Source organism: Trachemys scripta, chromosome 10 (assembly GCF_013100865.1).
Source record: "Trachemys scripta elegans isolate TJP31775 chromosome 10, CAS_Tse_1.0, whole genome shotgun sequence".
In the NCBI taxonomy this organism is placed as follows: domain Eukaryota; kingdom Metazoa; phylum Chordata; order Testudines; family Emydidae; genus Trachemys; species Trachemys scripta.
This window is the reverse complement of record NC_048307.1, coordinates 38408642-38436523: the sequence shown is the minus strand read 5'-3', so window position 1 is coordinate 38436523 and position 27882 is coordinate 38408642. Positions and strand designations below refer to the sequence as shown.

Sequence of the window (27882 nt, the reverse complement as noted above, 5' to 3'; positions counted from 1 at the left end):
GTTACCTAGGGAGGTGGTGGAATCTCTATCCTTAGAGGTTTTTAAGGCCTGGCTTGACAAAGCCCTGGCTGGGATGATTTAGTTGGCGTTGGGCCTGCATTGAGCAGGGGGTTGGACTAGTTGACCTCCTGAGGTCTCTTCCAACTCTAATCTTCTATGATTTTAACAATAGTTTTAGCCACCTATTAGTTGAGGGGAGAGCCTTTGATGGGTTAGTAAAGCAGACCTCAGCTATACTACCCCTTTAAATGCATATTTTTACATGCAATCACTGCTATTCTGCATTGGCATCGTATTACTAGACCTTCATGCTGTAACATTCTGTAGTTGCATTTGGAAATTCATGGCGGGATTTCTATATCCAGTGTAGGACACAAATAGTAGGGCTCTGCCTCAGAAGAGTAACAGATGTTCTGTGCCTAGTTAACATCATCATAAGCAGCAGTCTAACACTTCACAAAAAACATAGCTGTCAGCACTAAGTTATCAAAGTTACTACTTAACATAATGGCCACACTGGGTCAGACAATAGACTGTCTAGCTCAATATTCGGTCTCCTGACAGTGGCCAATGTCAGATGCTGTAGAGGGAATGAATAGAATCGAGCAATTTTAATTGATCCATCCCATCATCCATTTCATTGGGTGACCCTTGGTTCTCATGTTATTTTATAGACCTCTATCCCCTCCCTTAGTCATTTCTTTTTCCAAGCTCAATCATCCCAGTCTTTTTAATCTCTCCTCACATGGAAGCTGTGCCATACCTTTTTTCTTGTCCTTCTCCATTCTTAATATTTTTTTGAGATGGGGTAACCAGAAATGCATGTAGTATTCAAAGGGGGGGAGGGGAGGAAGAGAATACCATGGATTTATATAGTGGCATATTTACTATCTTATTTATCCCTTTCCTACTGCTTCCCAACATTATTAGCTTTTTTGACTACTGCTGCATATTGAACAGAAGTTTTCATAGAACTATCCACAATGCCTCTAAGATCTCTTTCTTAAATGAGCTGTTACCACTCAGGCCCCATGATTTTGTATGTGTAGTTGGGATTGTTTTATAATATGCATTACTTTGAATTTAGCCAGATTGGGCAACAAAATGGCAGATGAAATTCAGTCATGCACTTTAGTGAGATTCTTTGCAGTCAGCTTTGGACTTAACAAGGAATTTTGTATTATCTGCAAATTTTGCCACCTCTCAATTGTACAGCCCCTTTTCCAGAACAGCACAGCTCCCACTACAGATCCTTAGGCCCCGCATTTAATTCCCTCCATTGATAACTGATTATTTATTCCTAGCTGTTGTCTCCTATCTTTTAACCAGTTACTGATCGATGAGAAACTCTTCCCTCTCATCCCATGAGAGCTGATTTTCCTTAAGTGCTTTTAGTGAGGGACATCTTCAAAAGCTTTCTGGAAGTCCATGTACACGCTATGGATGCTTGTTGACACCATCAACGAATTCTAATATGCCTCACCACTCTAACTTTCCTTTATTTATTTCAAAGGTAATGGGAAGGTTGGTAGCCTGCTGCTCCTTCCTCGTCAATATGTAAGTTTTCTGTTGTTTCTCATGAGTGAATTTTGAACTAGATTGTCAGATGATACCTGACTGCTATTTGAGACATGGAAAAGCCTACAAGTGTGACTTGCCAAACCATGCAATTGATCAACACTTCTGCTACATCTTAAGCTAACTTCAGTATGTACACTAGGCACCTGCACTTTTCTGTTACATTGTCCAGAGCATTAACCTGGATAATGTTTATCTTAAAAGTCAGGAAACAGTACAAAAGTCAGATTTGTTTTTTCTAGAAGAGAAATAAAGAACTCACTGGCAGATTCTGTAGTATGACTTCATCATATAGTTCTGTAACTCTGGTCATTCACCAATAAGGTTGCTTAATCCTTTATGTCAATCTATGGGTTACATCCAGTGTTTGTATTCATTTATCCCCTGCCTATCACTGTATTAAGATTTAATTATCATTGATACAATTTCATAGGTCACAAGCTCTTACCTAAAAGATTGGCTTAAGAATGTGTTCCACCAAGAGATGAAATATGAAAGCCTGGTCTTACAAGCAGCACAGAGGTACAGTGAAGTCTGCAGATGGAATATGGATCCCTGGTTGTTTATACTTTCCAGCTGTGACAAAACATCAACTTTGACAGGGGGCCTGCATAGTTCACCTTAAGTTAATATTTCTCTCCAACTGTCATGCTGTCTAATTTATCTGGAGTTGGATGTGTAATAGTCTAAGGGTATGTCTACACTACAAAATTAGGTCAAATTTATAGAAGGCGGTTTTATAGAAATCGGTTGTATACAACCGATTGTGTGTGTCCCCACATAAAATAGCTCTAAGTGCATCAAGTCAGCGGACTGTGTCCACAGTACCGAGGCTAGCATCAACTTCCGGAGCATTGCACTATAGGTAGCTATCCCACAGTTCTCACAGTCTCTGCCACCCATTGGAATTCTGGGTTGAGATCCCAATGCCTGAATGATGCAAAACAGTGTCATGGGGGGTTCTGGGTACATGTTGTCAGGCCCCTCCCCCTCCATCATAGCAACGGCAAACAATAGATTCACACCTTTTTACCTGGGTTACCTGTGCAGACAACATACCATGCCAAGCATGGAGCCCGCTCAGCTCAGTTCACCATCACATGTCATCTGGGTGCTGGCAGACGTGGGGCTGCATTGCTACACAGCAGCAGCCCCTTGCCTTTTGGCAGTAGATGGTGTATTACAACTGGTATCCGGCGTCGTCATACTGCAGTTCGATCAGATGATGGCTGAAACTCCGTATGTCCCCCAGTCATATTCTGCTGCCTTCCCAATGATGATGGCGGCTATCAGTAGTAGTACACTATTTTCTGCCAAGCGCCCAGTATTTTCTGCCAAGCACCCAGAAGATGCCGAGGGCTATCAGTCATGCTGCACTGTCGGCTGCCAGCTTAAGATGTAAAAAAGAGATTTGTTTGGTATTCATTTGCTTCCCCCTCCCTCCGTGAAATCAATGGCCTGCTAAAGCCAGGGTTTTGAGTTCAATCTTTGGGAGGGACCATGCTGTATGACAGTTGTGTTTCTCCCTGATGCACAGCCACCTTTGTTGACTTTAATTCCCTTTACCTGTATGCCATGTCATCACTTGCCCCTCCCTCCGTCAGACAATAGTTTCGCGCCTTTTTTCAGACCAGACACCATAGCACTGGGATCATGGAGCCCGCTCAGATTACCGCGGCAATTATGAGCACTATGAACACCACGCGCATTGTCCTGGAGTATATACAGAGCCAGGACATGCCAAAGCAAAACCAGCACCAGCCGATGAGGCGATTGCAGCGCGGTGATGAGAGTGATGAGGAAATTGCCATGGACATAGACCTCACAGAAGGTACAGGCCCCAGCAATGTGCAAATCATGGTGTTACTGGGGCAGGTTCATGCCGTGGAACGCCGATTCTGGGCCTGGGAAACAAGCACAGACTGGTGGGACTGCATCGTGTTACAGGTGTGGGACGATTCCCATTGGCTGCAAAACTTTCGCATACATAAGGGCACTTTCATGGAACTTTGTGACTTGCTTTCCCCTGCCCTGAAGCACCAGAATACCAGGATGAGAGCAGCCCTCACAGTTGAGAAGCGAGTGGCGATAGCCCTGTGGAAGCTTGCAACACCAGACAGCTAGCAGTCAGTCGAGAATCAATTTGGAGTGGGCAAATCTACTGTGGGGGCTGCTGTGATCCAAGTTGCCAGGGCAATCAAAGACCTGGTGATATCAAGGGTAGTGACTCTGGGAAACGTGCAGGCCATAGTGGATGGCTTTGCTGAAATGGGATTCCCAAACTGTGGTGGGGCGATAGACAGAACCCATATCCCTATCTTGTCACCGGAGCCCCAAGCCACCGAGTACATAAACTGCCAGGGGTACTTTTCAATGCTGCTGTAAGCCCTGGTGGATCACAAGGGATATTTCACTAACCTCAATGTGGGATGGCCAGAAAAGGTAGATGATGCTCGTGTCTTCAGGCACTCTGCTGTTTCGAAAGCTGGAGGAAGGGACTTTCTTCCCACACCAGAAAATAAATGTTGGGGATGTTGAAATGCTTATCGTGATCCTTGGGGACCCAGCCTACCCCTTAACGCCATGGCTTATGAAGCCGTACACAGGCAGCCTGGACAGTAGTCAGGACCTGTTCAACTACAGGCTCAGCAAGTGCTGAATAGTGGTGGAACGTGTATTTGGACGTTTAAAAGCGGGCTGGCGCAGCTTACTGACTCGCTTAGACCTCAGCAAAAAGAATATTCCCATTGTTATTGCTGCTTGCTGTGCGCTCCACAATATCTGTGAGAGTAAGGGGGAAGACAGTTATGGTGGGGTGGGAGGTTGAGGCAAATCGCCTGGCTGCTGATTACGTGCAGCCAGCTCCCAGGGCTATTAGAAGAGCACAACAGGGCGCGGTGTGCATCAGAGAAGCTTTGAAAACGAGTTTTGTGATTGGCCAGGCTACGGTGTGAAACTTCTGTTTGTTTCTCCTTGATGAATGCTCCGCCCCCCCCCACGCAGTTCACTCTACTTCCCTGTAAAACCAACCACCCCACTCTCCCCTCCCTCCCTTTGAGCACCGCTTGCAGAGGCAATAAAGTCATTGAATTAATAAAGAATGCATGAATGTGAAGTAACAATCACACAATTTTAGGGGGATAATTGCCAAGGTAGCCCAGGAGGGGTGCAGGAGGAAGGAAGGAAAAGGAGACACTGCAGTTTAAAACTTTAACTCTTATTGAAGGCCAGCCTTCTGATGCTTAGGCAATCAGCTGGGGTGGAGTGACTGGGTAGCCTAAGGCCCCCCCCGCCGTGTTCTTGGGCGTATGGGTGAGGAGGCTATGGAACTTGGGGAGGAGGGCTGTTGGTTACACAGGGGCTGTAGCAGCAGTCTCTGCTCCTGCTGCCTTTCCTGCAGCTCAACCATATGCTGGAGCATATCAGTTTGATGCTCCAGCAGCCGGAGCATCGACTCTTGCCTTCTGTCTGCAAGCTGACGCCACCTATCATCTTCAGCCCGCCACCTCTCCTCTCGTTCATATTGTGCTTTTCTGTAGGCTGACATTGACTGCCTCCACGCATTCTGCTGTACTCTGTCAGCGTGGGAGGACATCTGGAGCTCCGAGAACATATCAGCCCGAGTCCGCCGTTTTCTCCTTCTAATCTTCGCTAGCCTCTGTGAAGGAGAAACATTTGCAGCTGGTGGAGGAGAAGGGAGAGGTGGTTTAAAAAAAAAAAAAAAAAGACATTTTAGAGAACAATGGGTACACTTTCACGTTAAATTTTGCTGTTCACATTACACAGCACATGTGCTTTCATTACAAGGTCGCATTTTTCCTCTTATATTGAGGGCCTGCCGGTTTGCTGTGAGAGATCACTCACGCAGTGCCAGGCAACAGCTTTCAGCTAGCAGGCAACCATGGTAAGCCACAGTCTTTTGGCTTTTTTAACCTTCTTAACATGTGGGAATGGTTTCAAACAGTGGAGCCCTCATTTCCCATACCAAGCACCCCTTGGGTTGGCCATTTAAAATGGGTTTGCAATGTAAAAGGAGGGGCTGCGGGTTCCAGGTTAACATGCAGCACAAACCCAACAATCTCCTCCCTCCCCCGCACACCCAATTCTCGGGGATGATCACTTCACCCCTCCCCATACCGCGTGGCTAACAGCGGGGAACATTTCTGTTCAGCCGAGCAGGAACGGGCACCTCTGAATGTCCCCTTAATAAAATCACCCTATTTCAACCAGGTAACCGTGAATGATATCACTCTCCTGAGGATAACAAAGAGTGAAGGAATGGATGTTGTCTGCCTGCCAGCAAAACACCGGGACCATACACTGCCATGCTTTGTTATGCAATGATTCCAGACTACGTGCTACTGGCCTGGCGTGATAAAGTGTCCTACCATGGCGGACGGGATAAGGCAGCCCTCCCCAGAAACCTTTTGCAAAGGCTTTGCGAGTACATGAAGGAGAGCTTTCTGGAGATGTCCCTGGAGGATTTCCGCTCCATCCCCATACACGTTAACAGACTTTTCCAGTAGCTGTACTGACCGCGATTGCCAGGGCAAATCAATCATTAAACATGCTTGCTTTTAAACCCTGTGTAATATTTACAAAGGTTCACTCACCAGGTCTCCTGTGTGCCCTCAGGATCTGGGAGCACACCTTGGGTGCGTTTGGGGGTTACTGGCTCCAGGTCCACGGTGATAAACATATCCTGGCTGTTGGAGAAACCGGTTTCTCCGCTTCCTTGCTGCTGTGAGCTATCTTCATCCTCATCTTCCTCGTACCCCAAACCCGCTTCCCTGTTGCGTGTTTCTCCATTGACTGAGTCATAGCACACGGTTGGGGTAGTAGTGGCTGCACCCCCTAGGATCGCATGCAGCTCCGCGTAGAAGCGGCATGTTTGCGGCTCTGCCCTGGACCTTCCGTTTGCCTCTCTGGCTTTGTGGTAGGCTTGCCATAGCTCCTTAATTTTCACGCGGCACTGCTGTGCGTCCCTGTTATGGCCTCTGTCCTTCATGGCCTTTGAAACCTTTTCTAATATTTTGCCATTTCGTTTACTGCTACGGAGTTCAGCTAGCACTGATTCGTCTCCCCATATGGCGAGCAGATCCCTTACCTCCCGTTCAGTCCATGCTGGAGCTCTTTTGCCATCCTGGGACTCCATCATGGTCACCTGTGCTCTCCTCGCTGGGCAAACAGGAAATGAAATTCAAAAGTTTGCAGGGCTTTTCCTGTCTACCTGGTCAGTGCATCACAATGAAGCACTGTGGGATAGCTCCCGGAGGCCAATAACGTCGAATTCTGTCCACACTACCCCAAATCCGACCCGCAAAGGCCAATTTTAGCACTAATCCCCTCAGAGGTGGAGTAAAGAAACCGGTTTAAAGGGCTTCGTCGTGTGAACGTGTCCAGGCTTAATTCGAATTAACGCTGCTAAATTCAACCTAAACTCGTAGTGTAGACCAGGTCTGAGTATCTAGTCTACAGAACAAAAGCAGCTAGATATATAAGGACAGTTTTATGCACTTACATTTGTTTCAATAGGGAAAAGGCTTACAGCTATGAATTTTCACAAATATGGATCAATTTCTAGGGACATGTGTAGATGCTCAATAGCAAAGCAATTAAAGGCAAATCCAGACAGTTTCAAAGTTTATGGAAAGGGGCTTAAACAGCAGAAAATGCATCTAAACACAGCCTGTTGGAAGCTGCTGAACTTTCATTTTTGTATCCATCACAGGGGAAGCTAGTGTAGATTCTGATTCCAGGCATGCTCTAGGCTACAGTGCTTCCGCAACATGTCAGAGGATGGAGTACCTTTAAAATTAACTGTGGTAGGAAGTAGGTGTTTGAGAAGGCTCATTATATTACACAAGAAATGTTATATGGAATTTGATCACAGGCTAAAGTGTTTGCTATAGACTAGAACAGTGACTTATTTACAGGAGTACCCAGCTACACACAGTGAAGTAACAAAATATGGTGGTTTATTGAGAAGTCCATGATTTAACCATTAATACAAGTTCCATTCCCCTTTTGCCCCTGTGTGGAGAAGAAAAGAAAGAAAAAAAAACAGCGTCTTTATCAAACTTAGACTTGAGACACTGAGCAGAGTGTATGCCAATGAGGGAAATGCTAGCTAACACATGCAGATAGAAGTCCATAGTAGTTTAAGACTTAGCTGGAAACTGCTGTTTAAAACAGTATTTCAGCTCCTGTTAGTCTATAAGATATCAAGCTTTGAATCTAAGCTCACTGACTTGCCCACAGATAAACCCTTCAATACAAAAGCTGAAGGCAGAAGGGCAGACTGGTTGGCCTTTCCTACCTGCTAACCCCTGGAAAAGCCTAGCTCCTACTGGAAAGTAAAGTAAAACACTAACAAGGCAGAAGGGGACAGGAGATCCCTTACAAAATAGGAATAGCAACTAGGAAACTGCTATAATGGGGGAATATGAATCTAAAACAGATTGGGATATCACTCCCTCAATCCTGATCATCATAGTCATAAAGTTAGAGGCAGCCAGCAGCAGGAGCGCCAGGCCTCCTGTGGAAGAGGCACAGGAGGCATTAAGATTCCTGCCACTTCCACCCTATAAAAAGGGATTTTCACTTCCATAACTTAAAAGGCAGCTGCGAGTCTCTGTGGTACAGTCAGTCATTCATCTTTGCTGGGCACTTTAACAATCATTATGACCTCTAAGCTGTTGTACCACCTAGCTAAGAGACAGCTCTTCTGAATAGTTTGTCACAGAAATAGTTTTCAGTGAACCTAGGCTAGAAGAGCTACTGGTATGTGGAGCCATTGTGTAGATAAGGCCACTTGGTCTTTGGTGTACCTGAACTCCTGTATGTAATGAGTTAGATAGTTTAAAAAAAAAAAAAAAATCATTACAGGTGGCCAACAGTCTAAGCACCTAGTGTTATCCAAAGTATCAGTATTTGATATGTATGAGGAAAGTCCAGTTAGAATTAACAACTGAAATTTGAGAGCCCTCCTTCAACCCCCCACCCCCAAACCTAATTAGAGAAAACAATGCATTCTTGCAAACATAATTCAGAACAGCCACTGTGCCAGAAGAGTATTGCAGTGATCCCTAGACTGTCCCAAGCAGATGAACAGGGATTAACAGTCTTGAAATAGCTACAAGAGTATTTGTGGATGAGCAACTTGGATTGTCCACACTACCAAGGAATAACTAAGGTAGTCAAAGGCAACCCATGGCTAACAAAACAGAGGTTTCACTAATAGAATCAGCATAGAAACAAAAAACAAAGCTACTGGAGGATACAAGCAGAACAGTCCATTATTTCTCCAAGACAGAGCGGGGGAAACCCTGCAGAAGCTAACGCATCGGTACATGAGGGCTTTTAGAGGTTGGTGATGAGACATTAAAGCTGGCTCACTAGAGATCTCCTGGGACAGCTTCCAGAATCTAATTATACACTACTGAGCTTGTCAGAGTTCTTTCAATAGATGCAACTGTGTGTACCCAAATCACTGCCCTCCCTACCAGGAAAGCTGGAGGCACCCTTGCATGACATCAGTGAAATAAGATATTTCCAGGAGTGCCTGGATGAGACAGTACACTAAACTATAATTTTTCTCTTTGTCTAGTGAATATCAGCACAGACTACTACTGAAGTACTCCAAAAGTTTACACAACTTGATGGCTTGCGAGACTGCCACAGAAGAATGAGAGTTTTAACATAATAAACCTGGGGAGGAAGCCTTTTCTTATGGCCAAGGACAAAGCAGAACTCTTCAGAACCCAGCACCACCACTTAGAATGGAGCATGTTTATATTAAAATGGTTGCAGATCAATTTTTAGCTTCTTAAGGTTAGGATACACTGCCTAGGAGAGCATTAGTTCCTGTTAGGCTCAATTGGACAGATGCCAGGCCTGGCATCCAAGGTCCCCATCCACTGGGATGGAATTTCACCATACTGACTGTACCTAAATGCTTCGGTCCAAGAGTCTGAACTACTAACTGGCTGAAAGCTTAAGAGTATTTTTTTTAAATTGCCCACCACAAAGGGTCACTCCTCTTGCACCTATCTAAGCTACTGTCCCGCCGAATCCTGCACTGTCTAGCACATAAGAGTCTTCAGTTATTTCCATAAGTACCATAACTAACATGTTTTACAGAAGTCTTGAACATCAAGATGTCCTGCATTTGGATTAGATGAGTCACTAAAGTCCCCGTCCTCCTGCCTAAAGCATCTGTCCCCATACAAGTGTCTGAAAACAAACCTCAGGACCCATAGATAAAGTTTCTGTGCTGACTCCATTAGTGAAAGTGAATGTTCCTAATAGAATGCAATGCTGGATTTTCCACCAGGGGGATTGAGGACTTTGTTGTGGGACCGTGGCCTTGGTCCCAATCTGGGTTCATGATCATCTATCTTGGGGCCTGGCTCATCTTTCCCAAGATCTCTCTTCTCGCCTCGGTCTTCCATCTGTGGTTTGTTGTTTTCTGTAGCTGTGTGATGACAAGGGAGGTTAGAATAGTTACACTGCAGTGCAATAACATTACCTTTTATACACATCTTCAATAGTCTGTACATTCTTCCCTCCTTCCAACCCCCACATCCTTCCACCCCCTTTATCTCCCCTCTTCACTTATGCTGTCCCGGCTCTGAACACTCTCTCTCTACCCCTTCACTTTTCCTGCTCAAGGCCTACTTCTTCCAAGACTCTTCTATCTTGTTCTCACCAATTATTTATTCCCCCCTTTAGACATCTTAGGTCATTACTTATTCTGTAGAGTGCTGTGTAAGATTATTATATACTGTAAAATGTTGACATCACACACTTATTACTGATAGTGTGCCAACCCATAAATTCTATGCCCTGCCAGGTAGGAGCTTCGAGCTCACAAGTACAGCATACATTATGTTCTCACCTAGCAGAGAGTAATGGAGCAATAAAGTATTCTGGGAAAATCAGTTACTCCATAGCTACAGTTAAGGAAGGCCAGAATTACAAGCTATGAATGCGGGAAAAGGAGGAACAGTTTACCATGATATTTTATATATCATAAATAATTGCACATTCCCCCACTTAAATAAGGAGATCATTCTGCTCAAGATTCAGATACATTACACGAATAGCTCAACTGCTTGAGAGAGCTGCAGAAATGGGAGTTACATCTCAATTTGTTCAGTTAACTTGTGTCCTTGCTGCTTCAGAATGAGATGGGCCAAGTTGGCCCACCACATTCTAAGGGCTTGGGCTTAAGTACAAAAATAGTCTCCTATAAAAACAGACAGACAGACCATCTAGGAGGGCAGATATCAAGGAACACACTTCCCATATCTAGATATCAGCCTAGCATAGGGCCCACTTTCAATACCCTACCTAAAGTGACCCAGCTTAATAGAAGAAGTTGGATGGTTATTTCAGGATCACTTCCTATCATGTAACTGATACTGAAAGTCTGCCTGACCAGTTTGAAGTTCTATAGCCATGACCTTGCTTGACTGTGTTGTCCTGAAAACCAGGATTAGTCTGGTTTATTCTTCCTCTTTGCATACACAGGCCAAAATACTCTTCACAGCATCTCAGAGAAAGAGGTTTCTCTTGCCTTACCTTTCAGTTCCTTTGAAGCATCTCCTGCCTCTTGTAAGACAATGTGATCCTGCAATAAAAATCAGAACTGTTTTAGGGCTTCATAGGCTATAGGTCAACTACTACTCCACTGCAAGCTTTTCTTAAATCTTAGACCTAAAGGATCCTTTACACCAAGACCATGTAATTTCTGCATTAAGAGCCAAATGCTGCAGCTTGCTCTCCATGAAGCCTCCTGCAATGGCATTGTGAAAGCAACTGTAGCATCAAGTTCTTTAAGGAGACAGTGATCCCTGTGACGGGTTTGGTCACAGAGATCCCCTTGGGACTGTCACCGGATGTGCTGAGACTACCTCTGAGCCAGTTTTCTCTGCCAGTTTGGGCCTTCAGAACCCTGCCTCGTTGAGCCAGTCATGGAAGCCTGCTGCAACACAGACGCAGGGTCTGAATCACAACCCCAAAGCTGCAGACTTAACTCAAAACAGCTTAAGAAGTACTCCTGTCCCCAGCACCCAGACACCCAGCTCCCAATGGGATCCAAACCCCAAATAAATCCGTTTTACTCTGTATAAAGCTTTATAATGGTGTGACGAACTGGGACTGTTCTTGCTGGGGTGTGTGAATGCTGACAGGCGAGTGTGGCTAGGATGGTCTGCATCGGGTGATGGGAGTCTGCCCGAGGGAACATACCTGAGCTTGTAACATGAGAACCCAGGAAGGGGTTGGAGGCCAGGTGACTCCGGGGCCTGGGAAACTGAACAAAGGCGGTGGGAGGGGTGGCTGAGGGGAGAGTGTGGGAAGCAAGCTGGAGAGATGGCTGGGAGGCAGAGATGGCTCTGACCCCCCAAAGGGGGGTGGGCTGGGATGCCCTGGGACCCCAAGCTGGACCTAACTGAGAGGTATCCTGTTGTCTGTGCCTGCAAGACCTGTCTTGGACTGTATTCCTGTCATCCAAATAAACCTTCTGCTTTACTGGCTGGCTGAGAGTCATGGTGAATCGCAGGAAGCCGGGGGTGCAGGGCACTGAGTTCCCCAATACTCCGTGACAACTGGTGGTAGCGGTGGGATCTACTGCACCCCGTGGACGGCGCTTCCTGCAGTAAGTGACTGGGGAGCAGTAAAACGAAGGGGGATTGATGGGGACCAGGCGTGCTGAAGAGTGAGAGAGAGACGGTTATTACCCCTGGGAGTGTGTGACCAGCGAGAAGGACTTTTGCAGTAACAGGGTCCCCCGGGGGGATCGCAGCGAGTGGTCCCAGGGGCGGAGGAGTCTGCAGCTCGACCCTGGCAGAGAGGTGGTGACCTCGAGAAGGGCTGGCACACTAGGGGGCCCCCTGGGAACTGTGGGGAGCTGTGAGCACACAGGCCGGTGAGTGGCCAGCAGGAAGATGTATGCCAAGCGGCTTAAGAGCGACCTGGTGGAGCTGTGCAAGCAGAGGGGGCTGTGCATTGGGAGGCTCACCAAAGAACAGCTCATTGCCCGGCTGGAGGCGGAAGATCGCGCGAATGAACTGATCCCTGTGTCTCAGGGAAGCAGCCTGGCAAATGCAGCGCAGGCACCAGTATCTGTCCCAGCGGGGAGTGGTCAGCCGGCTGCTGAGGGCTTCCCGAGACCCCTCCTTCCTATGCCTAGGGGAAGGGTGGGGAGGAGCCCAGCAAATACCGAAGGCACCGTGACCTTCCCGGCCAGCAGGGGATCCTCCCCGCGAAGCTCGCCGGCCAGCAGAGGATCCTCCCGGCAACGTTCGGCATCCGTGGAGCGGAATTGGCTGGAATGGGAGAAAGAGCTAAAACTGAGAGAGCTGGAGGATCGTGAACAACAGAGACAGCATGAAGAGAGACAGCGTCAGCATGAACGGGAGGAGAAAGAGACAGCATCAGCATGAATGGGAGGAGAATGAGAGACAGAGACAGCATGAACTGGAACTGGCGAGACTGAGGGGCAGCGAACCCCCGGCTGCGGTGAGTGAGGGGGGACCCAGGACTGCACGGAGCTTTGATAAGTGCATCCTGGCCCCACGCAAGGAGGGGGAGGACATGGATGACTTCCTGGAGGCTTTTGAGACGGCCTGCGAGCTGCACCGGGTTGATCCCACGGACACACTCCGGGTCCTTACCCCCTTACTGGACCCCAAAGCCGTGGCATTGTACCGCCAACTGGAAGAGGCAGAGAAAGGGGACTACGAACTATTCAAAAAGGCCCTGCTACGTGAGTTTGGGCTGACTCCTGAGATGTACCGGGAAAGGTTCCGGAGTCAGGATAAAACCCCTGAGATCTCATATCTGCAACTAGCCGTCCGCATGGAAGGATACGCCAGCAAGTGGGCTGATGGGGCCCAGACGAAGGAGGACCTGGTCAAACTGCTGGTACTGGAGCAACTGTATGAGCGGTGCCCATCCGACCTGAGGCTGTGGTTGGTGGACAGAAAGCCAGAGAACCCGCGACAGGCAGGCCGGCTGGCCGATGAGTTTGTAAAGAGCCGGTCAGGAGATAAAAGGGAGGAGTCCCAAAGGAACAGTCCCACCACAACGCAGAGAGAGAGTCACCATGGGACCTCCCCGTGGGAAAATACAGAAAAAACCCATCAGAGGGGAGCATCCGGCATCAGGACCATCCGACCTACTCAAGGGGACCCATGGGACATGGGCTGCTACCACTGTGGCCAAAAGGGCCACATACGGGCCCAGTGCCCTAGGCTCGGGGACAGACTGAGCAGACCGAACCCACAGAGGGTTGACTGGGTAGAGACCCAGCCCGCCGAAAGGCAGCATTCCCAGGGAAGGGGGGCTGGCAGAGTACCACCTGCTAAGGAGGGAGGAGAGCTCCAGGCCAGCTCCTCTAGGGGGCTGGATGCTCCAGACTCAGGGTTTCTGGTTTATACGGTAGGCGCGGGGCTGTCCCTCCGGAGAGAGTACCTTGTTCCCCTGGAGGTGGATGGGAGGAAGGTCAATGGATACTGGGATACGGGCGCAGAGGTGACGCTGGCCCGGCCCGAGGTGGTGGCCCCAGATCAGGTGGTGCCCAACACCTACCTGACCCTGAGGGGGGTGGGCGGAACACCAGTCAAAGTGCCCGTGGCAAGGGTACACCTGAAGTGGGGGGCCAAGGAGGGCCCCAAGGATGTGGGGGTACACCCGTATTTGCCCACTGAGGTATTGATGGGGGGGGGGGACCTGGAGAACTGGCCAAGCAACCCCCAAAAGGCACTGGTTGTGACCCGCAGTCGGAGCCGGCGAGGGGCATTGCGCCCTGGCCTTGGGGGGGGGTGCCTTGCCTGAGGCGCAGGACCCTAACCTGGTGGGGAGGGAACGCCCAGGGACACGGCTCAGGGAGGCTGCAGCTTCAGACCCAGCGGGCGAGAAAGAGCAGGTGGCCATCCCTGTCCCAGCTGCTGAGTTCCAGGCCGAGTTACAGAGAGATCCCTCCTTGCGGAAGATAAGGGACCTGGCCGACCTCAATGCGGTACAGACCATGGGACGAGGTGGCCGGAAAAGGTTCCTGTGGGAGAAGGGGTTCCTGTACCGAGAATGGGCTCCCCCAGGGAAAATGGAGTCAGGGGGGGATCAGGAGGCAGCTGGTGGTACCCCAGAAGTATCGCCGCCAGCTGCTGTGCCAGGCCCATGACATTCCCCTCTCAGGGCACCAGGGAACCTGGCGTACCCAGCAGAGGCTGCTACGGAGCTTTTACTGGCCTGGGGTCTTTGTTACTGTCCGACAGTACTGCGGATCCTGTGACCCCTGTCAGAGGGGGAGGAAGGCCTGGGACAAGGGGAAAACAGCTTTAGGACCCTTGCCCAGCATAAAGGATCCTTTCCGGAGGGTGGCCAAGGTTAAAAGGGCGGCTCTAAACCAAGAGAGCCCAAAGCACAGACCTCCAGACTGGAGCGCTGGGAGAAGACCACAGCCCAGTTGGAACCCCAGAGGTATGGGGGTGGGAAAAGGGCACAGGCCGCATAAACCTTCCCACATGCGAACTGCGAGTGCCATCAAGCACCCCCGACCTAAGGGGGGGCGTGAAACTGGAGGGGCCTGGTGTAATTCTCACCAAGGAATGGGAGGGATGCGGGGGCATCCATGGGAACGGGGGTAGGTTCGAACTTCCCCAGGTCACTGGCTAAAGTGACCCCGCTCAGTTCGGTCTCGAAGGGGGGAGAGATGTGACGAACTGGGACTGTTCTTGCTGGGGTGTGTGAATGCTAACAGGCGAGTGTGGCTAGGATGGTCTGCATCGGGGGATGGGAGTCTGCCCGAGGGAACATACCTGAGCTTGTAACATGAGAACCCAGGAAGGGGTTGAAGGCCAGGTGACTCCGGGGCCCGGGAAACTGAACAAAGGCGGTGGGAGGGGTGGCTGAGGGGAGAGTGTGGGAAGCGAGCTGGAGAGATGGCTGGGAGGCAGAGATGGCTCTGACCCCCCCAAAGGGGGGTGGGCTGGGATGCCCTGGGACCCCAAGCTGGACCTAACAGAGGTATCCTGTTGTCTGTGCCTGCAAGACCTGTCTTGGACTGTATTCCTGTCATCCAAATAAACCTTCTGCTTTACTGGCTGGCTGAGAGTCATGGTGAATCGCAAGAAGCCGGGGGTGCAGGGCCCTGAGTTCCCCAATACTCCGTGACAAATGGGTAAACTCAAATTCTCCGCCCTCTATAACCCTGATAGAGAGATATGCACAGCTGTTTGCTCCCCCAGGTATTAACACAGTAATTAACAAAAAAGTGATTTTATTAAGTATAAAAAGTAGGATTTAAGTGGTTTCAAGTAACAAACTTACTTTGTTCAAACACACAAGTCTAAGCCTAATACATTAAGAAACTGAATACAGGTAAATCTCACCCTTGGAGATGTTCCAATAAGCTTCTTTCACAGACTGGACTCCTTCCTAGTCTGGGCCCAATCCTTTTCAGGCCAACATTGTAGTTTATGGCTCGGGTCCAGCAATCACTCACACCCCCGCAGTTACTGTCCCTTTGTTCCAGTTTCTTTCAGGCATCAGTTTGGAGTGGAGAGGCCATCTCTTGAGCCAGCTGACGACAAAATGGAGAGGCCTCCAGGGCCTTTTATATTCTCTCTCGTGGGTGGAAACCCCTTGGTTCTTCTGTGCAAAATCACAGCAACAAGATGGAGTTTGTAGCCACCTGGGCAAGTCACATGTCCATGAATGATTCAGCTTTTTGCAGGCCGACGCCATTGTTTACATGTTAGTTTGAATGTTCCCAGGAAAGCTCAGATGTGGATTGGCATCTCCCAAAGTCCATTGTCAGTTAAGTGTTTCCTGATGGTACTATTCTGAGTAATTGCCCATTCTCAAGAAGCTGACCAAATGCTTCACTGATGCTACTTAGAATCAAACATTGAGATACAAGTACATAGCCAATATTCATAACTTCAAATATAAAAATGATACAGTCAGAATAACCATAACCAGCAAATTACAACCTTTTCATAGACACCTTACCTGACCTCCTTTGTACAGGATTTGGTGCAACTCTAGGACCTTGGTTGCAACAATGATAACAGTCACAGTTCATGTCAATAATGTCACACCCTCCTCCTGAACTTACTGCCAGAGACTTGGACACTGTCCATGGCATAGGCAGTACTTGTAAAATCCCTGTTTGTCTCTTGTCACACATTCTCCCAGTACCTTTAAACCCTATGCTGTTATTTACAGGTGTTCTAGCAAGGTTTGGGGTTCCTGGTCCCCAGGTGCCTGAAAACAATACTACACCCCAACATGTTAACAGAATGCAGATCACAATATCTGTTAAAGGGTAGGTGTCTTGGCATTGGTGGCTAAATGCCATGAGGCGGTGTGCCTCAGTTTCCCCTTCCACACAGCAGTGTGGACCTGTTATGCTTTTGCTGCTGTGCCAAGCTTCCAGCCTGTTTACAGGTATAAGCTGAAAAGCAACATGCTTATGGGACTGTCTAGTCACCATCCCTAGCATGTACAAAAGTTTCCCCCATAAATCAGGTATGTCACACATCTTTAAAGGGTTTACCATTAGTATTAACTCCTTTGTCTTGACCCCTAGATGAAGTAGCAAAAGATGCTAGATTAACAGCAAATCTATGACAGACAGGCTCTGTTCACACAATTTAGCTTGTTCAGTGTCTATTGCATTTCCCAATTCCTGTGTGTACCATGGTAGGGGTTTAGACAGAGTCTCCCGTCTCTTTGGAGAAGGCTCCCAATTCAGGCATGGGTTTGAGGATTTGGCAAGGAAATGGGTGCTCTGCGACCATGCCTGCCCTCTGTCCCTCCCTTGGGAATTTCTTTGGGTTGTACCCCACCCCCTTGTGAAGCTTCCAAAATGCAAAGTTTTTCTTCCCCCAGCCTTGAAGAGATAATGTTATCTTTTACAAGGGTAGCAGGAACAACGTTCTCTAATGGAGTGCTTTGGATTGGTAAGATCCCCTCTTTGTTCCCAACAGGTCAGCTGGGTGGACTCTCCCCTCCAGGAGATCTAACACCCAGTCTTCTCTCAAAACCTGATCCATAGGTGAGGGGTCTGGCATTTTAGATGCAGATCCTTCACCCTCCTCCTGGTGAAAAACCTTCCAACAAAACGTGGGCAGACCCTCCTGTCCCCCCCTCACCTTCTGTCTGGACTTCCCTCTCTGGGCTCCCCTCTCAGGCTGACACTTCTGTGTCCCCCAGAAGGGAAGGTGACCCTGATCCAGCTGTGGGCTCACAGCTACCAGCTATGACAGACCCTTCACTGGCCAGCAAAATCCCCCGCTTTCACTCAGGTTGGGCTTGCTTCCAGCTACAGAGTCCTTGGGGTCTCTTCCCACCACAGCGGTTGTCAGGACCCAAACCTCCATCTCTGGGATACATGTGTCTGCACCGAAGGGCAGGCCCTGTCCCCTGCTGACCTGCAACTTCCGGCAGTCAGCAGCTGGGAACACCTCCCTTTTACAAGGTGGAACATCCCTCTCCCCTAAGGAGATGATTACAGGACTGAAGCTGGCTTTATCCAGCCCTTCCCACAGGGACCAGCATTGAGCACTGGGGCGACAGGAACTGGTTATGACCATCCCAGAGCTACATTCTCCACTGCTACAGAGGAATTAAAGAGACACTCTCCTATTCCCCCAGCAGCATTTGTGACTTTAGCCTCCCCTCTGGGGCTTTCAGCACAAAATTCCTTCTTGCTGCTAACAAACCCTGGGACAGATTCTGCCACAAAGAATTCATCTCCCAGTAGAAACGGTACAAAATTGTGCCTCTGCTGCAACAGTCAGTTCAGCCTGCAAATCACCAGTTTCCATGTGTACTTTAGCTAAAGTTGCAAGGACTTTGTAACCTCCCACCAATTCTAATTCTGCCATTTTCCCTGGTAACAAATCCTGGATCAGGTACCTTCTGACCACAGAAATTTCTGCACTCTCCATCCTTGGAGCACTTTGCCATTAAGTTTAACAGCATGCATATGCTCACTGCTTGTTTGTGTAGAAGCAACCTTTACAAATCCTGTGTGGAAAGAGGCAGCAGCCTGGGATACCCCTGTGCTCTGAGAGGCAGCAGCTTCAGACGTTTATTCCTCAGATGCTCAGTGGACTTACCACGATAGCACCTTTTGGGCTCCTCTGCTTGTACAGGAGATTTGGGACAAGTAACAGGGGAATGGGGAGGTGAACACCCAGCCTCCTTTTTCCCAGGGGTAAAATGGTGATTCTGCTTTCCACCAATCCTGTAGCCCTCTGCCAGTGGTTTCTATTTAATTGCAGCTTGTGACTGCTCATAAGAGTCTTCAAACTCAGCTAATTCCCCCACTGCATTCACCTTTCTGTCCCACAAATACTGTTTTACATCATCACCGCACATATTCAGGAACTGTTCCTGAGTAATTAAATCACACATTTCTTCAAAACATTTAATGCCTCCCCCCCCCCCACCTACTTGTCCAACAAATCTCTCATTTTATTTACACAAGCCACATTACTTAATCCAGATCTCCTCTTAAGACTCCGGAATTTAACCCTGTAGGTTTCAAGTGTAATCTGAAACTATTTCAAAACCAGTTCCTTAAATTTACCATAGTTTGAAGCATCATCAATAGGCATCTTATTGAATACGTCCAGAGCTAGTCAATTTTGCAACCACAGTGGTCATTTTTTGATCTTCAGAAATCGCATGGAGGGTGCACAGTCTCTTAAAGGTGATGAAATATTCAGCAAGATCACTGGATTCATCATACTGCCGACATAACTGCTCCCATTTATGGATTTTTGGGGAAGTGGAGCCAGCTGCTTAAGGGTTCTGTCTCTTCCACTACATTACAGCCAGTTCATGCTTCTGGGTCTCAATTTGGGCCTGTATTTCTCTGGTTTTTTAACTCCAGGGCAGCTCAATTTGAGCCTGTTTCTGGGCCTCCATGGTTTCCCTGGCTGCAGCTGCTTCTTTGAACCTCATTTCTGCCTGCCACATTTGAAACTCACGGTCCTTTGGCTTTTCTTCCGCTTCCAGTCTGGCCAGCTCTAATTTTGTAGCTGCCTCACTGGTAGTCATTTTCCTGTTTTCTTGAGCTTATTTCCCTCACCCGAAATAAACAAAGATAACAAACCTGTAGCCACTTAGTCTGTTCTCCGGCCACCACACTTAAAACTCACTTAAAATCGCTACCAGTGTCTCACAGCAATCAGCTGTGCACAAATCCTGCCGACTATGCCACTGTGACAGGTTTGGTCACAGAGACCCTCTTTTGACTGTCACCTGATGTGCTGAGACTACCTCTGAGCCTGTTTTCTCTGCCAGTTTGGGCCTTTAGAACTCTGCCTCGTTGAGCCAGACATGCAAGCCTGCTGCAACACAGACCCAGGGTCTGAACCACACCCCCAAAGCTGCAGACTTAACTCAAAACAGCTTAAGAAGTGCTCCTGTCTCCAGCACGCAGCTCCCAATGGGATCCAAACCCCAAATAAATCTGCTTTACTCTGTATAAAGCTTTATAGAGGGTAAACTCACATTCTCTGCCCTCTATAACACTAAGAGATATGCACAGCTGTTTGCTCCCCCAGGTATTTATTAATTAACAGAGTAAGTAATTAACAAAAGTGATTTTATTAAGTATAAAAAGTAGGATTTAAGTGGTTTCAAGTAATAACTTACTTTGTTCTGTCTGTTACCAAGCCAAATTAAACACACAACTCTAAGCCTAATACATTAAGAAACTGAATACAGTACTCTGAGATGTTCCAATAAGCTTCTTTCACAGACTGGACTCCTTCCTAGTCTGAGCCCAATCCTTTTCAGGCCAACGTTGTAGTTTATGGCTTGGGTCCAGCAATCACTCATACACCTGTAGTTACTGTCCTTTGTTCCAGTTTCTTTAAGGCATCTCTTTGGAGTGGAGAGGCCATCTCTTGAGCCAGCTGAAGACAAAATGGAGAGGCTTTCAGGGCCTTTTATATTCTCTCCCTTTTGTTCTTCTGTGCAAAATCACAGCAACAAGATGGAGTTTGTAGCCACCTGGGCAAGTCACATGTCCATGAATGATTCAGCTTTTTGCAGGCCGACTCCATTGTTTACATGTTAGTTTGAACGTTCCCAGGAAAGCTCAGATGTGGATTGGCGTCTCCCAAAGTCCATTGTCAGTTAAGTGTTTCCTGATAGGACTATTCTGAGTAATTGCCCATTCTCAAGAAGCTGACCCAATGCTTCACTGATGTTACTTAGAATCAAACATTGAGATACAAGTACATAGCCAATATTCATAATTTCAAATATAAAAATGATACACAGACAGCATAATCATAACTAACAAATTACAACTTTTCCATAGACACCTTACTTGACCTCCTGTATGTCGTACTAAGACAACTCACAGAAGCAAGATACAACAATAGTCCATTAGATCCTTAAGACTTTCTACCCTTGGATCTATATCCATTCTAGACTATTATTTTGCAAGACTCTTTCTACAAGTACCCACTGGCACCGAAAAATAGCAGGAAGTGTTCAGACCCAGAACAGCAAGCTCTTCAGTGCTCCAGTGGGTGTCTCAGCAATAAACGCATGCTCAGTGAAGTATCCAGAGTAGTTTGAATTACTGCGTCAGATGAGCCTAAGGACAGTTTTCACCCACCCTCCCTGACCCATTTTCAGATTTAGGAATCAGCTGTGATGAGCAAGCATGGCTTCAAAGGATCTCCTCACACCAAGACTGCTGTAGTCAAGTCAATACAATTCATTAAAGTGCCTAGTACATCAAATCATTATGGTTCCATTGTTTCTATGATAGTTTCACCCCCAGCAGAAAGGGCTGGCATGAAAATGACATTAAAAAGATTTTTTACTTTTAACCCCCTCTTTAAAGACAGCATCACTTTACACTGTTGGGTAATTTCTCTCAAGCATTTCTCAATCGTTGAGGTGTGATCTTAAAGTAAGTTGCAAGAGGACACACATACTGGGCTACATGCTCTGAGGGTGAGCAACTGACTAGAATTCTACCTAAAACCCAACAGAATGATTTCATCCCCCTCCCCTTGCTGCTCCCACGGCATCCCTGCTCCATCCCAAATTACAATGGTCCATGCAGCCCTCCCCACATCGAGCGCTAAGTTCCAGGGCTGGGTGAAATTGTGTTTCTAGAGAGTGGAGCCAACTTCACAGCAGCGCTACCCCAGAGCTATCCAATGCAGAGGGTAGGAAGAAAAGCAAAACACACCTCCTCTAAAGTAACACCAGACCCCTGAGCAGGCATACACCCAGCCCTCAAAATTCTCAGTTTCTTCCTATGACCCAAATCCCAGAATCCCTTGGAGTCAATACTGGCAGGACTGCATAAGAGGTTGGGACAAAGAATATTACTTCTGACTCCTGCCTCAAGTTTAGTTCTATGTTCTTAAATTAGATTCTAGTAACATTGGTCAACTAGAACTTTAGAAGCAATAAAGCTACCACCATCAGTTTCTCTTCAGCAGAAATTTTAGTGGAGCACAGATTCCATTAACACTACTGCTTAATAGATAGTATGTTTCCAAGACTCTCCACTTGTCAAGAACTTTGCCAGTATGATGGCTGAATCACTCAGTGGTGCAGTTTCAACTTAAGGAAAAAGAGTTAACCAGCCAAGATGCAGGAGCCAATCGACTATGCAAGAGCATGGTACATAAGTGGCAAATATTTACATTGTTTCCCCCGAGAAGAATGTTTGCTCATAGTTATGACCTTGTGTCTAATGTGATTATACAGCCAAGTAAATTGCCACATAGTAGTCCTATGACTGCCACAACTGTGCACCAGAATCTAAGCTTCTGTACACAAAAACAGGTCTGACCATTGTTGTTGAGAACCTCAAAAATGAAAATATAAACCAATATATTGACATGTGTTTGAATCTGCAGATAGCGTGAAATAAGGGGGTGTTGGGACTAAAGCTTAATGGAGGGTAAGGCTGACATTAAAATTAGCTATTTCATTGCTGATCATTTTAATAGAAAGTCAAGTGAATCATAGATCATAGAATATCAGAGTTGGAAGGGACCTCAAGAGGTCATCTAGTCCAACCCCCTGCTCAAAGCAGGACCAATTCCCACCTAAATCATCCCAGCCAGGGCTTTGTCAAGCCGGGCCTTAAAAACCTCCAAGGAAGGAGACTCCACCACCTCCCTAGGTAACGCATTCCAGTGTTTCACCACCCTCCTAGTGAAATAGTTTTTCCTGATATCCAACCTGGACCTCCCCCACTGCAACTTGAGACCATTGCTCCTTGTTCTGTCATCTGCCACCACTGAGAACAGCCGAGCTCCATCCTCTTTGGAACCCCCCTTCAGGTAGTTGAAGGCTGCTATCAAATCTCCCCTCATTCTTCTCTTCTGGAGACTAAACAATCCCAGTTCCCTCAGCCTCTCCTCATAAGTCATGTGCTCCAGACCCCTAATCATTTTTGTTGCCCTCCGCTGGACTCTTTCCAATTTTTCCACATCCTTCTTGTAGTGTGGGGCCCAAAGCTGGACACAGTACTCCAGATGAGGCCTCACCAATGTCGAATAAAGGGGAACGATCACGTTCCTCGATCTGCTGGCAATGCCCCTACTTATACAGCCCAAAATGCCGTTAGCCTTCTTGGCAACAAGAGCACACTGTTGACTCATATCCAGCTTCTCATCCACTGTGACCCCTAGGTCCTTTTCTGCAGAACTGCTACCTAGCCATTCGGTCCCTAGTCTGTAGCAGTGCATGGGATTCTTCCGTCCTAAGTGCAGGACTCTGCACTTGTCCTTGTTGAACCTCATCAGGTTTTTTTCGGCCCAATCCTCTAATTTGTCTAGGTCCCTCTGTATCCGATCCCTACCCTCTAATGTATCTACCACGCCTCCTAGTTTAGTGTCATCTGCAAACTTGCTGAGAGTGCAGTCCACACCATCCTCCAGATCATTAATAAAGATATTAAACAAAACCGGCCCCAGGACCGACCCTTGGGGCACTCCGCTTGAAACCAGCTGCCAACTAGACATGGAGCCATTGATCACTACCCGTTGAGCCCGACGATCTAGCCAGCTTTCTATCCACCTTACAGTCCATTCATCCAGCCCATACGTCTTTAACTTGTCGGTAAGAATACTGTGGGAGACCGTATCAAAAGCTTTGCTAAAGTCAAGGAATAACACATCCACTGCTTTCCCCTCATCCACAGAGCCAGTTATCTCATCATAGAAGGCAATTAGGTTAGTCAGGCACGACTTCCCCTTCGTGAATCCATGCTGACTGTTCCTGATCACTTTCCTCTCCTCTAAGTGCTTCAAAATGGATTCCTTGAGGACCTGCTCCATGATTTTTCCAGGGACTGAGGTGAGGCTGACTGGCCTGTAGTTCCCCGGATCCTCCTTCTTCCCTTTTTTAAAGATGGGCACTACATTAGCCTTTTTCCAGTCATCTGGGACCTCCCCCGATCGCCATGAGTTTTCAAAAATAATGGCTAATGGCTCTGCAATCTCACCCGCCAACTCCTTTAGCACCCTTGGATGCAGCGCATCCGGCCCCATGGACTTGTGCACGTCCAGTTTTTCTAAATAGTCCCGAACCACTTCTTTCTCCACAGAGAGTTGGTCACCTTCTCCCCATGCTGTACTGCCCAGTGCAGCAATCTGGGAGCTGACCTTGTGCGTGAAGACAGAGGCAAAAAAAAAAAAAAAAAAAAAAAATCATTGAGTACATTAGCTTTTTCCACATCCTCGGTCACTAGATTGCCTCCCTCATTCAGTAAGGGGCCCACACTTTCCTTGATTTTCTTCTTGTTGCTAACATACCTGAAGAAACCCTTCTTGTTACTCTTAACATCTCTTGCTAGCTGCAACTCCAATGTTGTTGTTTATATTGAGATGGGATGTAGAAGGCAGCTAGTTTATGTCAAGCCTTGTGAAGGTGAATAGTAAGGAATTCAGCACCTCCCAAATTTGAAGTCAGCACCCGCATTGAAAAAGCAGCAAGGAGATCCATCCCCTTCCAATTCAAAAAGCCTGAAATGCCTCCTGGTTGTCAGAAGACAGCCTCCTACACCTTATCTGGATGACAGAAGCACCAGTTCTCCTGTATCCAACTGCAAAAGCTTTCAGCTTCCCCCTCATACCTCCACAGTGCAACTGTATATTTTTACGTACAAAAATCTGCAACACACTGAGAACTGATGCAGCATAAGTGAGTTTACTATCAAAAGTAACAAGGGATCCTTGACTAGAAGAGGGTTGTGGAGGCAGTGCCGACTAATTTGGGGTTTCCTGAGGCATAATGTAGGATTAACATGCCACATAGTACATAGGAGCCTTGTTCAGAACATGAACTCTACCAGATTATAGAAAGCCCTCTTAGCAATTTTTTTTAAACCATTTTCACAGCCACAGCAGTACAAATACCTTGGGTTTGTTTGGGTGTGCTCGAACAGGGCTAGCAGGTACTGGAGACCCAAAGATATCACTTGTCTTCCCACCAGGCGGATTCATGCGTTGACGAGACTGGACAGGGCTAGGATCCTCAAAGATACCACTTCCTTTCCCCCCTGCAAGGTAATTAACAGTTACTTGGAAAAGGGTTTTAACAGTTTTGCATTCTTCCCTTATAACTTTCTTTAAAACGTTAACTAAGATGGGATTAAAAACAGTCAAATATCCAAGTTTGAGGTTTTCGGTATCACTAACTGAATCTGTACCTCAAGTCCAGAAATCCTAGAATTTTGCTTACTACAATATCCTGAAAATACTTAAGACTTTTGTTACCAGAATTCAGAAAAATCTTGGATTTACATCTGTTAGAGCTGAAGTAGTTTCTTTGTGTAGGTCACCATTTCAGCTGGAGAAGTCTCTGGAATGGATCCTCCAAGTTTCTCTCCCCCCTGCCCACCTCCCCGACACTACATGGTGAAAGAGATCTCCAATTCTCTAGTAGGATTGGGCAACCTGGTGGTATCATACCTATGCTATAGCTTAGGCCAAAAAACTACAGGCCCGAGTTCTGCCAATGCAGACACAGACTTAGACATCATACAGTAGTTACTGTATAGTCTCGAGCACTTGCATCTCAATGGCTGCAAACAGGCAGGGCTAGAAAGTTGCCTATGGTTTAAAATATATATATATATATATATATATATATATATATATATATATAGTGTATATATATTTTTTTTAAACCAAGAACTTCTAGTAAAGTCCAATGTAGCAATCTAACTTTACATGCCATTCTAATTCATGCTTTGTTCAATTCTGTACAGTAATTTCACTTCAAACAGTAAGTTTTCATCAGTGGTTTGTATAGTCAATAGCTGCCATATTGGACTAATGGTAACTATTTACCTAATGCCCCATATTTCACTGCTGGCAAGCTTATCACCACTAAAACTATCCATGTAACAAAAGCTCACACTAAATATGCAAGCAGAAACATCACCCTTGTGTACATTTACACAGTGCAATATCAGTTCTATTTCAAGCTTAAAAATAGCTATTTCAAGGTTCTTATAAGTGGGCAGAGTAGTCTCATTGCTGCCTACAGGCAGAAAAAAGGCTACCAAAACTCTTATCCCACATTAGCTTTGTTCAATGTTTTAAGTCCTTTAAGCCTAGCGGGTAGATTATTAAATATAGGGATTGGGGAAATCATTAAAGTCAGCCTGATGGCTCATCAGGAGAAAAAGTACTCTATTTTACAGCACAAAATTCAGTTTAGAGCTAAACTCAGCACTCATGATTGAATGTTCCCTGATTGGGTTTAGTGCGCAAGCTCAATCAGCTAGCAGCAGTGTATAGTTTACAGGGACAGCAAAAATTGCTGTTGCATTGATATTTACCTGCTACATTGCTCTAGGATACTGAGCTGGAACATGAACATTGTACAAGAACCAAATATATCTTTCAACCCAGAATCAGATATACCTCTTCTCAGTGGTTTCCCTAAAGAAACTGGTGTTCTCACCTGGAGGGTATGTTCTTTTTGGAAAGTTCTGCGGTTCCTCAGCTGCTCCAAAGATGCTAGATGCCATTCTGTGTGGTCTGCTGGAAGAGGAAACTTCTTCTGTGCTCCCAAACAGATTACTAGAGCCTCCTCCAGGGGGTTTCAATACTCTGTTGCAGAACATTAACAGTTACTGACAGATGCCAACTTATTTGAAGTCTACTGCATTCAGCATGTTTGCCACATTCCTCCCCATCCCCAAAGTTAAGATTAAATTTGGTTAAAGTGCTCAATTTTTTAATACTACATAATTTCGGATTAGCAGACCAGAGTTAGGAATACTGTGTGCAGGTCTCTCATTAAAATTCACGTACTTGTCTGGTTGTCAAGGACCAAAACTATAACAAACATTTTTAAGTCAACATTGAGCAGTAGTGGGGTGCCATATCTGCCTCTTCCAGAATATTAAATATTCAGAATGTTATTCTAGTAATTAGTTTGACAGTTTGATACAGATACTAGCTCTGGCCTAAATATAATCCCTTTGTGACCTTATACTACTGTAATAATTCCGGCCTGAAGGGTTACATTCCAGAACTTGGACATAACCCTCATGTTAATACACAGCAACATTTCCTTTGGCTTGACATTTTCTTGTATAAAAAGTGTAGATTTATCTGTAGTTTCCACTTGAGCAAAGCAAACTTAGAGATAGTAAGCAAGTGAAGGAAGACCGATATACTTGCTAAAGCAAGATTAGAGTCGGCCCTATTTAAGAGGGCTTTCCCTTTACCCTCCCACTTCCCTGGTTCTTGTTACACAGACAGCAAGCAGCAAAAGACCAGAAGTCCAAAGTACAGACAATGCGATGTTTATTGGGGTCAATTTCTAGCAAGCATAAGAACTATACTGGGTCAGACTAAAGGTCCATCCAGCCCAGTATCCTGTCTACCGACAGTGGCCAATGCCAGGTGCCCCAGAGGGAGTGAACCTAACAGGTAATGATCAAGTGATCTCTCTCCTGCCATCCATCTCCACCCTCTGACAAACAGAGGCTAGGGACACCATTCCTTACCCATCCTGGCTTACAGCCATTAATGGACTTAACCTCCATGAATTTATCCAGTTCTCTTTTAAACTCTTCACAACTTCCTCAGGCAAGGAGTTCCACAAGTCTTTTATTTGTTTTAACCATGCTGCCCATTAATTTTATTTGGTGGCCCCTAGTTCTTATATTATGGGAACAAGTAAATAACTTTTTCTTATTCACTTTCTCCACCACTCATGATTTTATCATATCCCCCCTTAGTCTCCTCTTTTCCAAGCTGAAAAGTCTTAGCC

General features: G+C 46.7%; 1 protein-coding gene across 2 annotated transcripts in view; it reads right to left on the bottom strand.

The window, feature by feature from the left end:
• Positions 1–7534: 7534 nt before the first annotated feature.
• JPT2 (Jupiter microtubule associated homolog 2) overlaps positions 7535–27882 on the bottom strand; it is a 34396-nt gene continuing 14048 nt past the window's right edge. For both annotated transcript variants that reach the window (XM_034783670.1, XM_034783671.1), the window contains 4 exons: positions 26563–26711; positions 25008–25150; positions 11164–11212; positions 7535–10054 (listed from right to left, as the gene is read on the bottom strand). In XM_034783670.1, the coding sequence (XP_034639561.1) occupies positions 9882–10054; positions 11164–11212; positions 25008–25150; positions 26563–26711 (514 nt within the window). In that variant the 3' untranslated portion in view covers positions 7535–9881. The remainder of the gene's footprint in view (positions 10055–11163; positions 11213–25007; positions 25151–26562; positions 26712–27882) is intronic.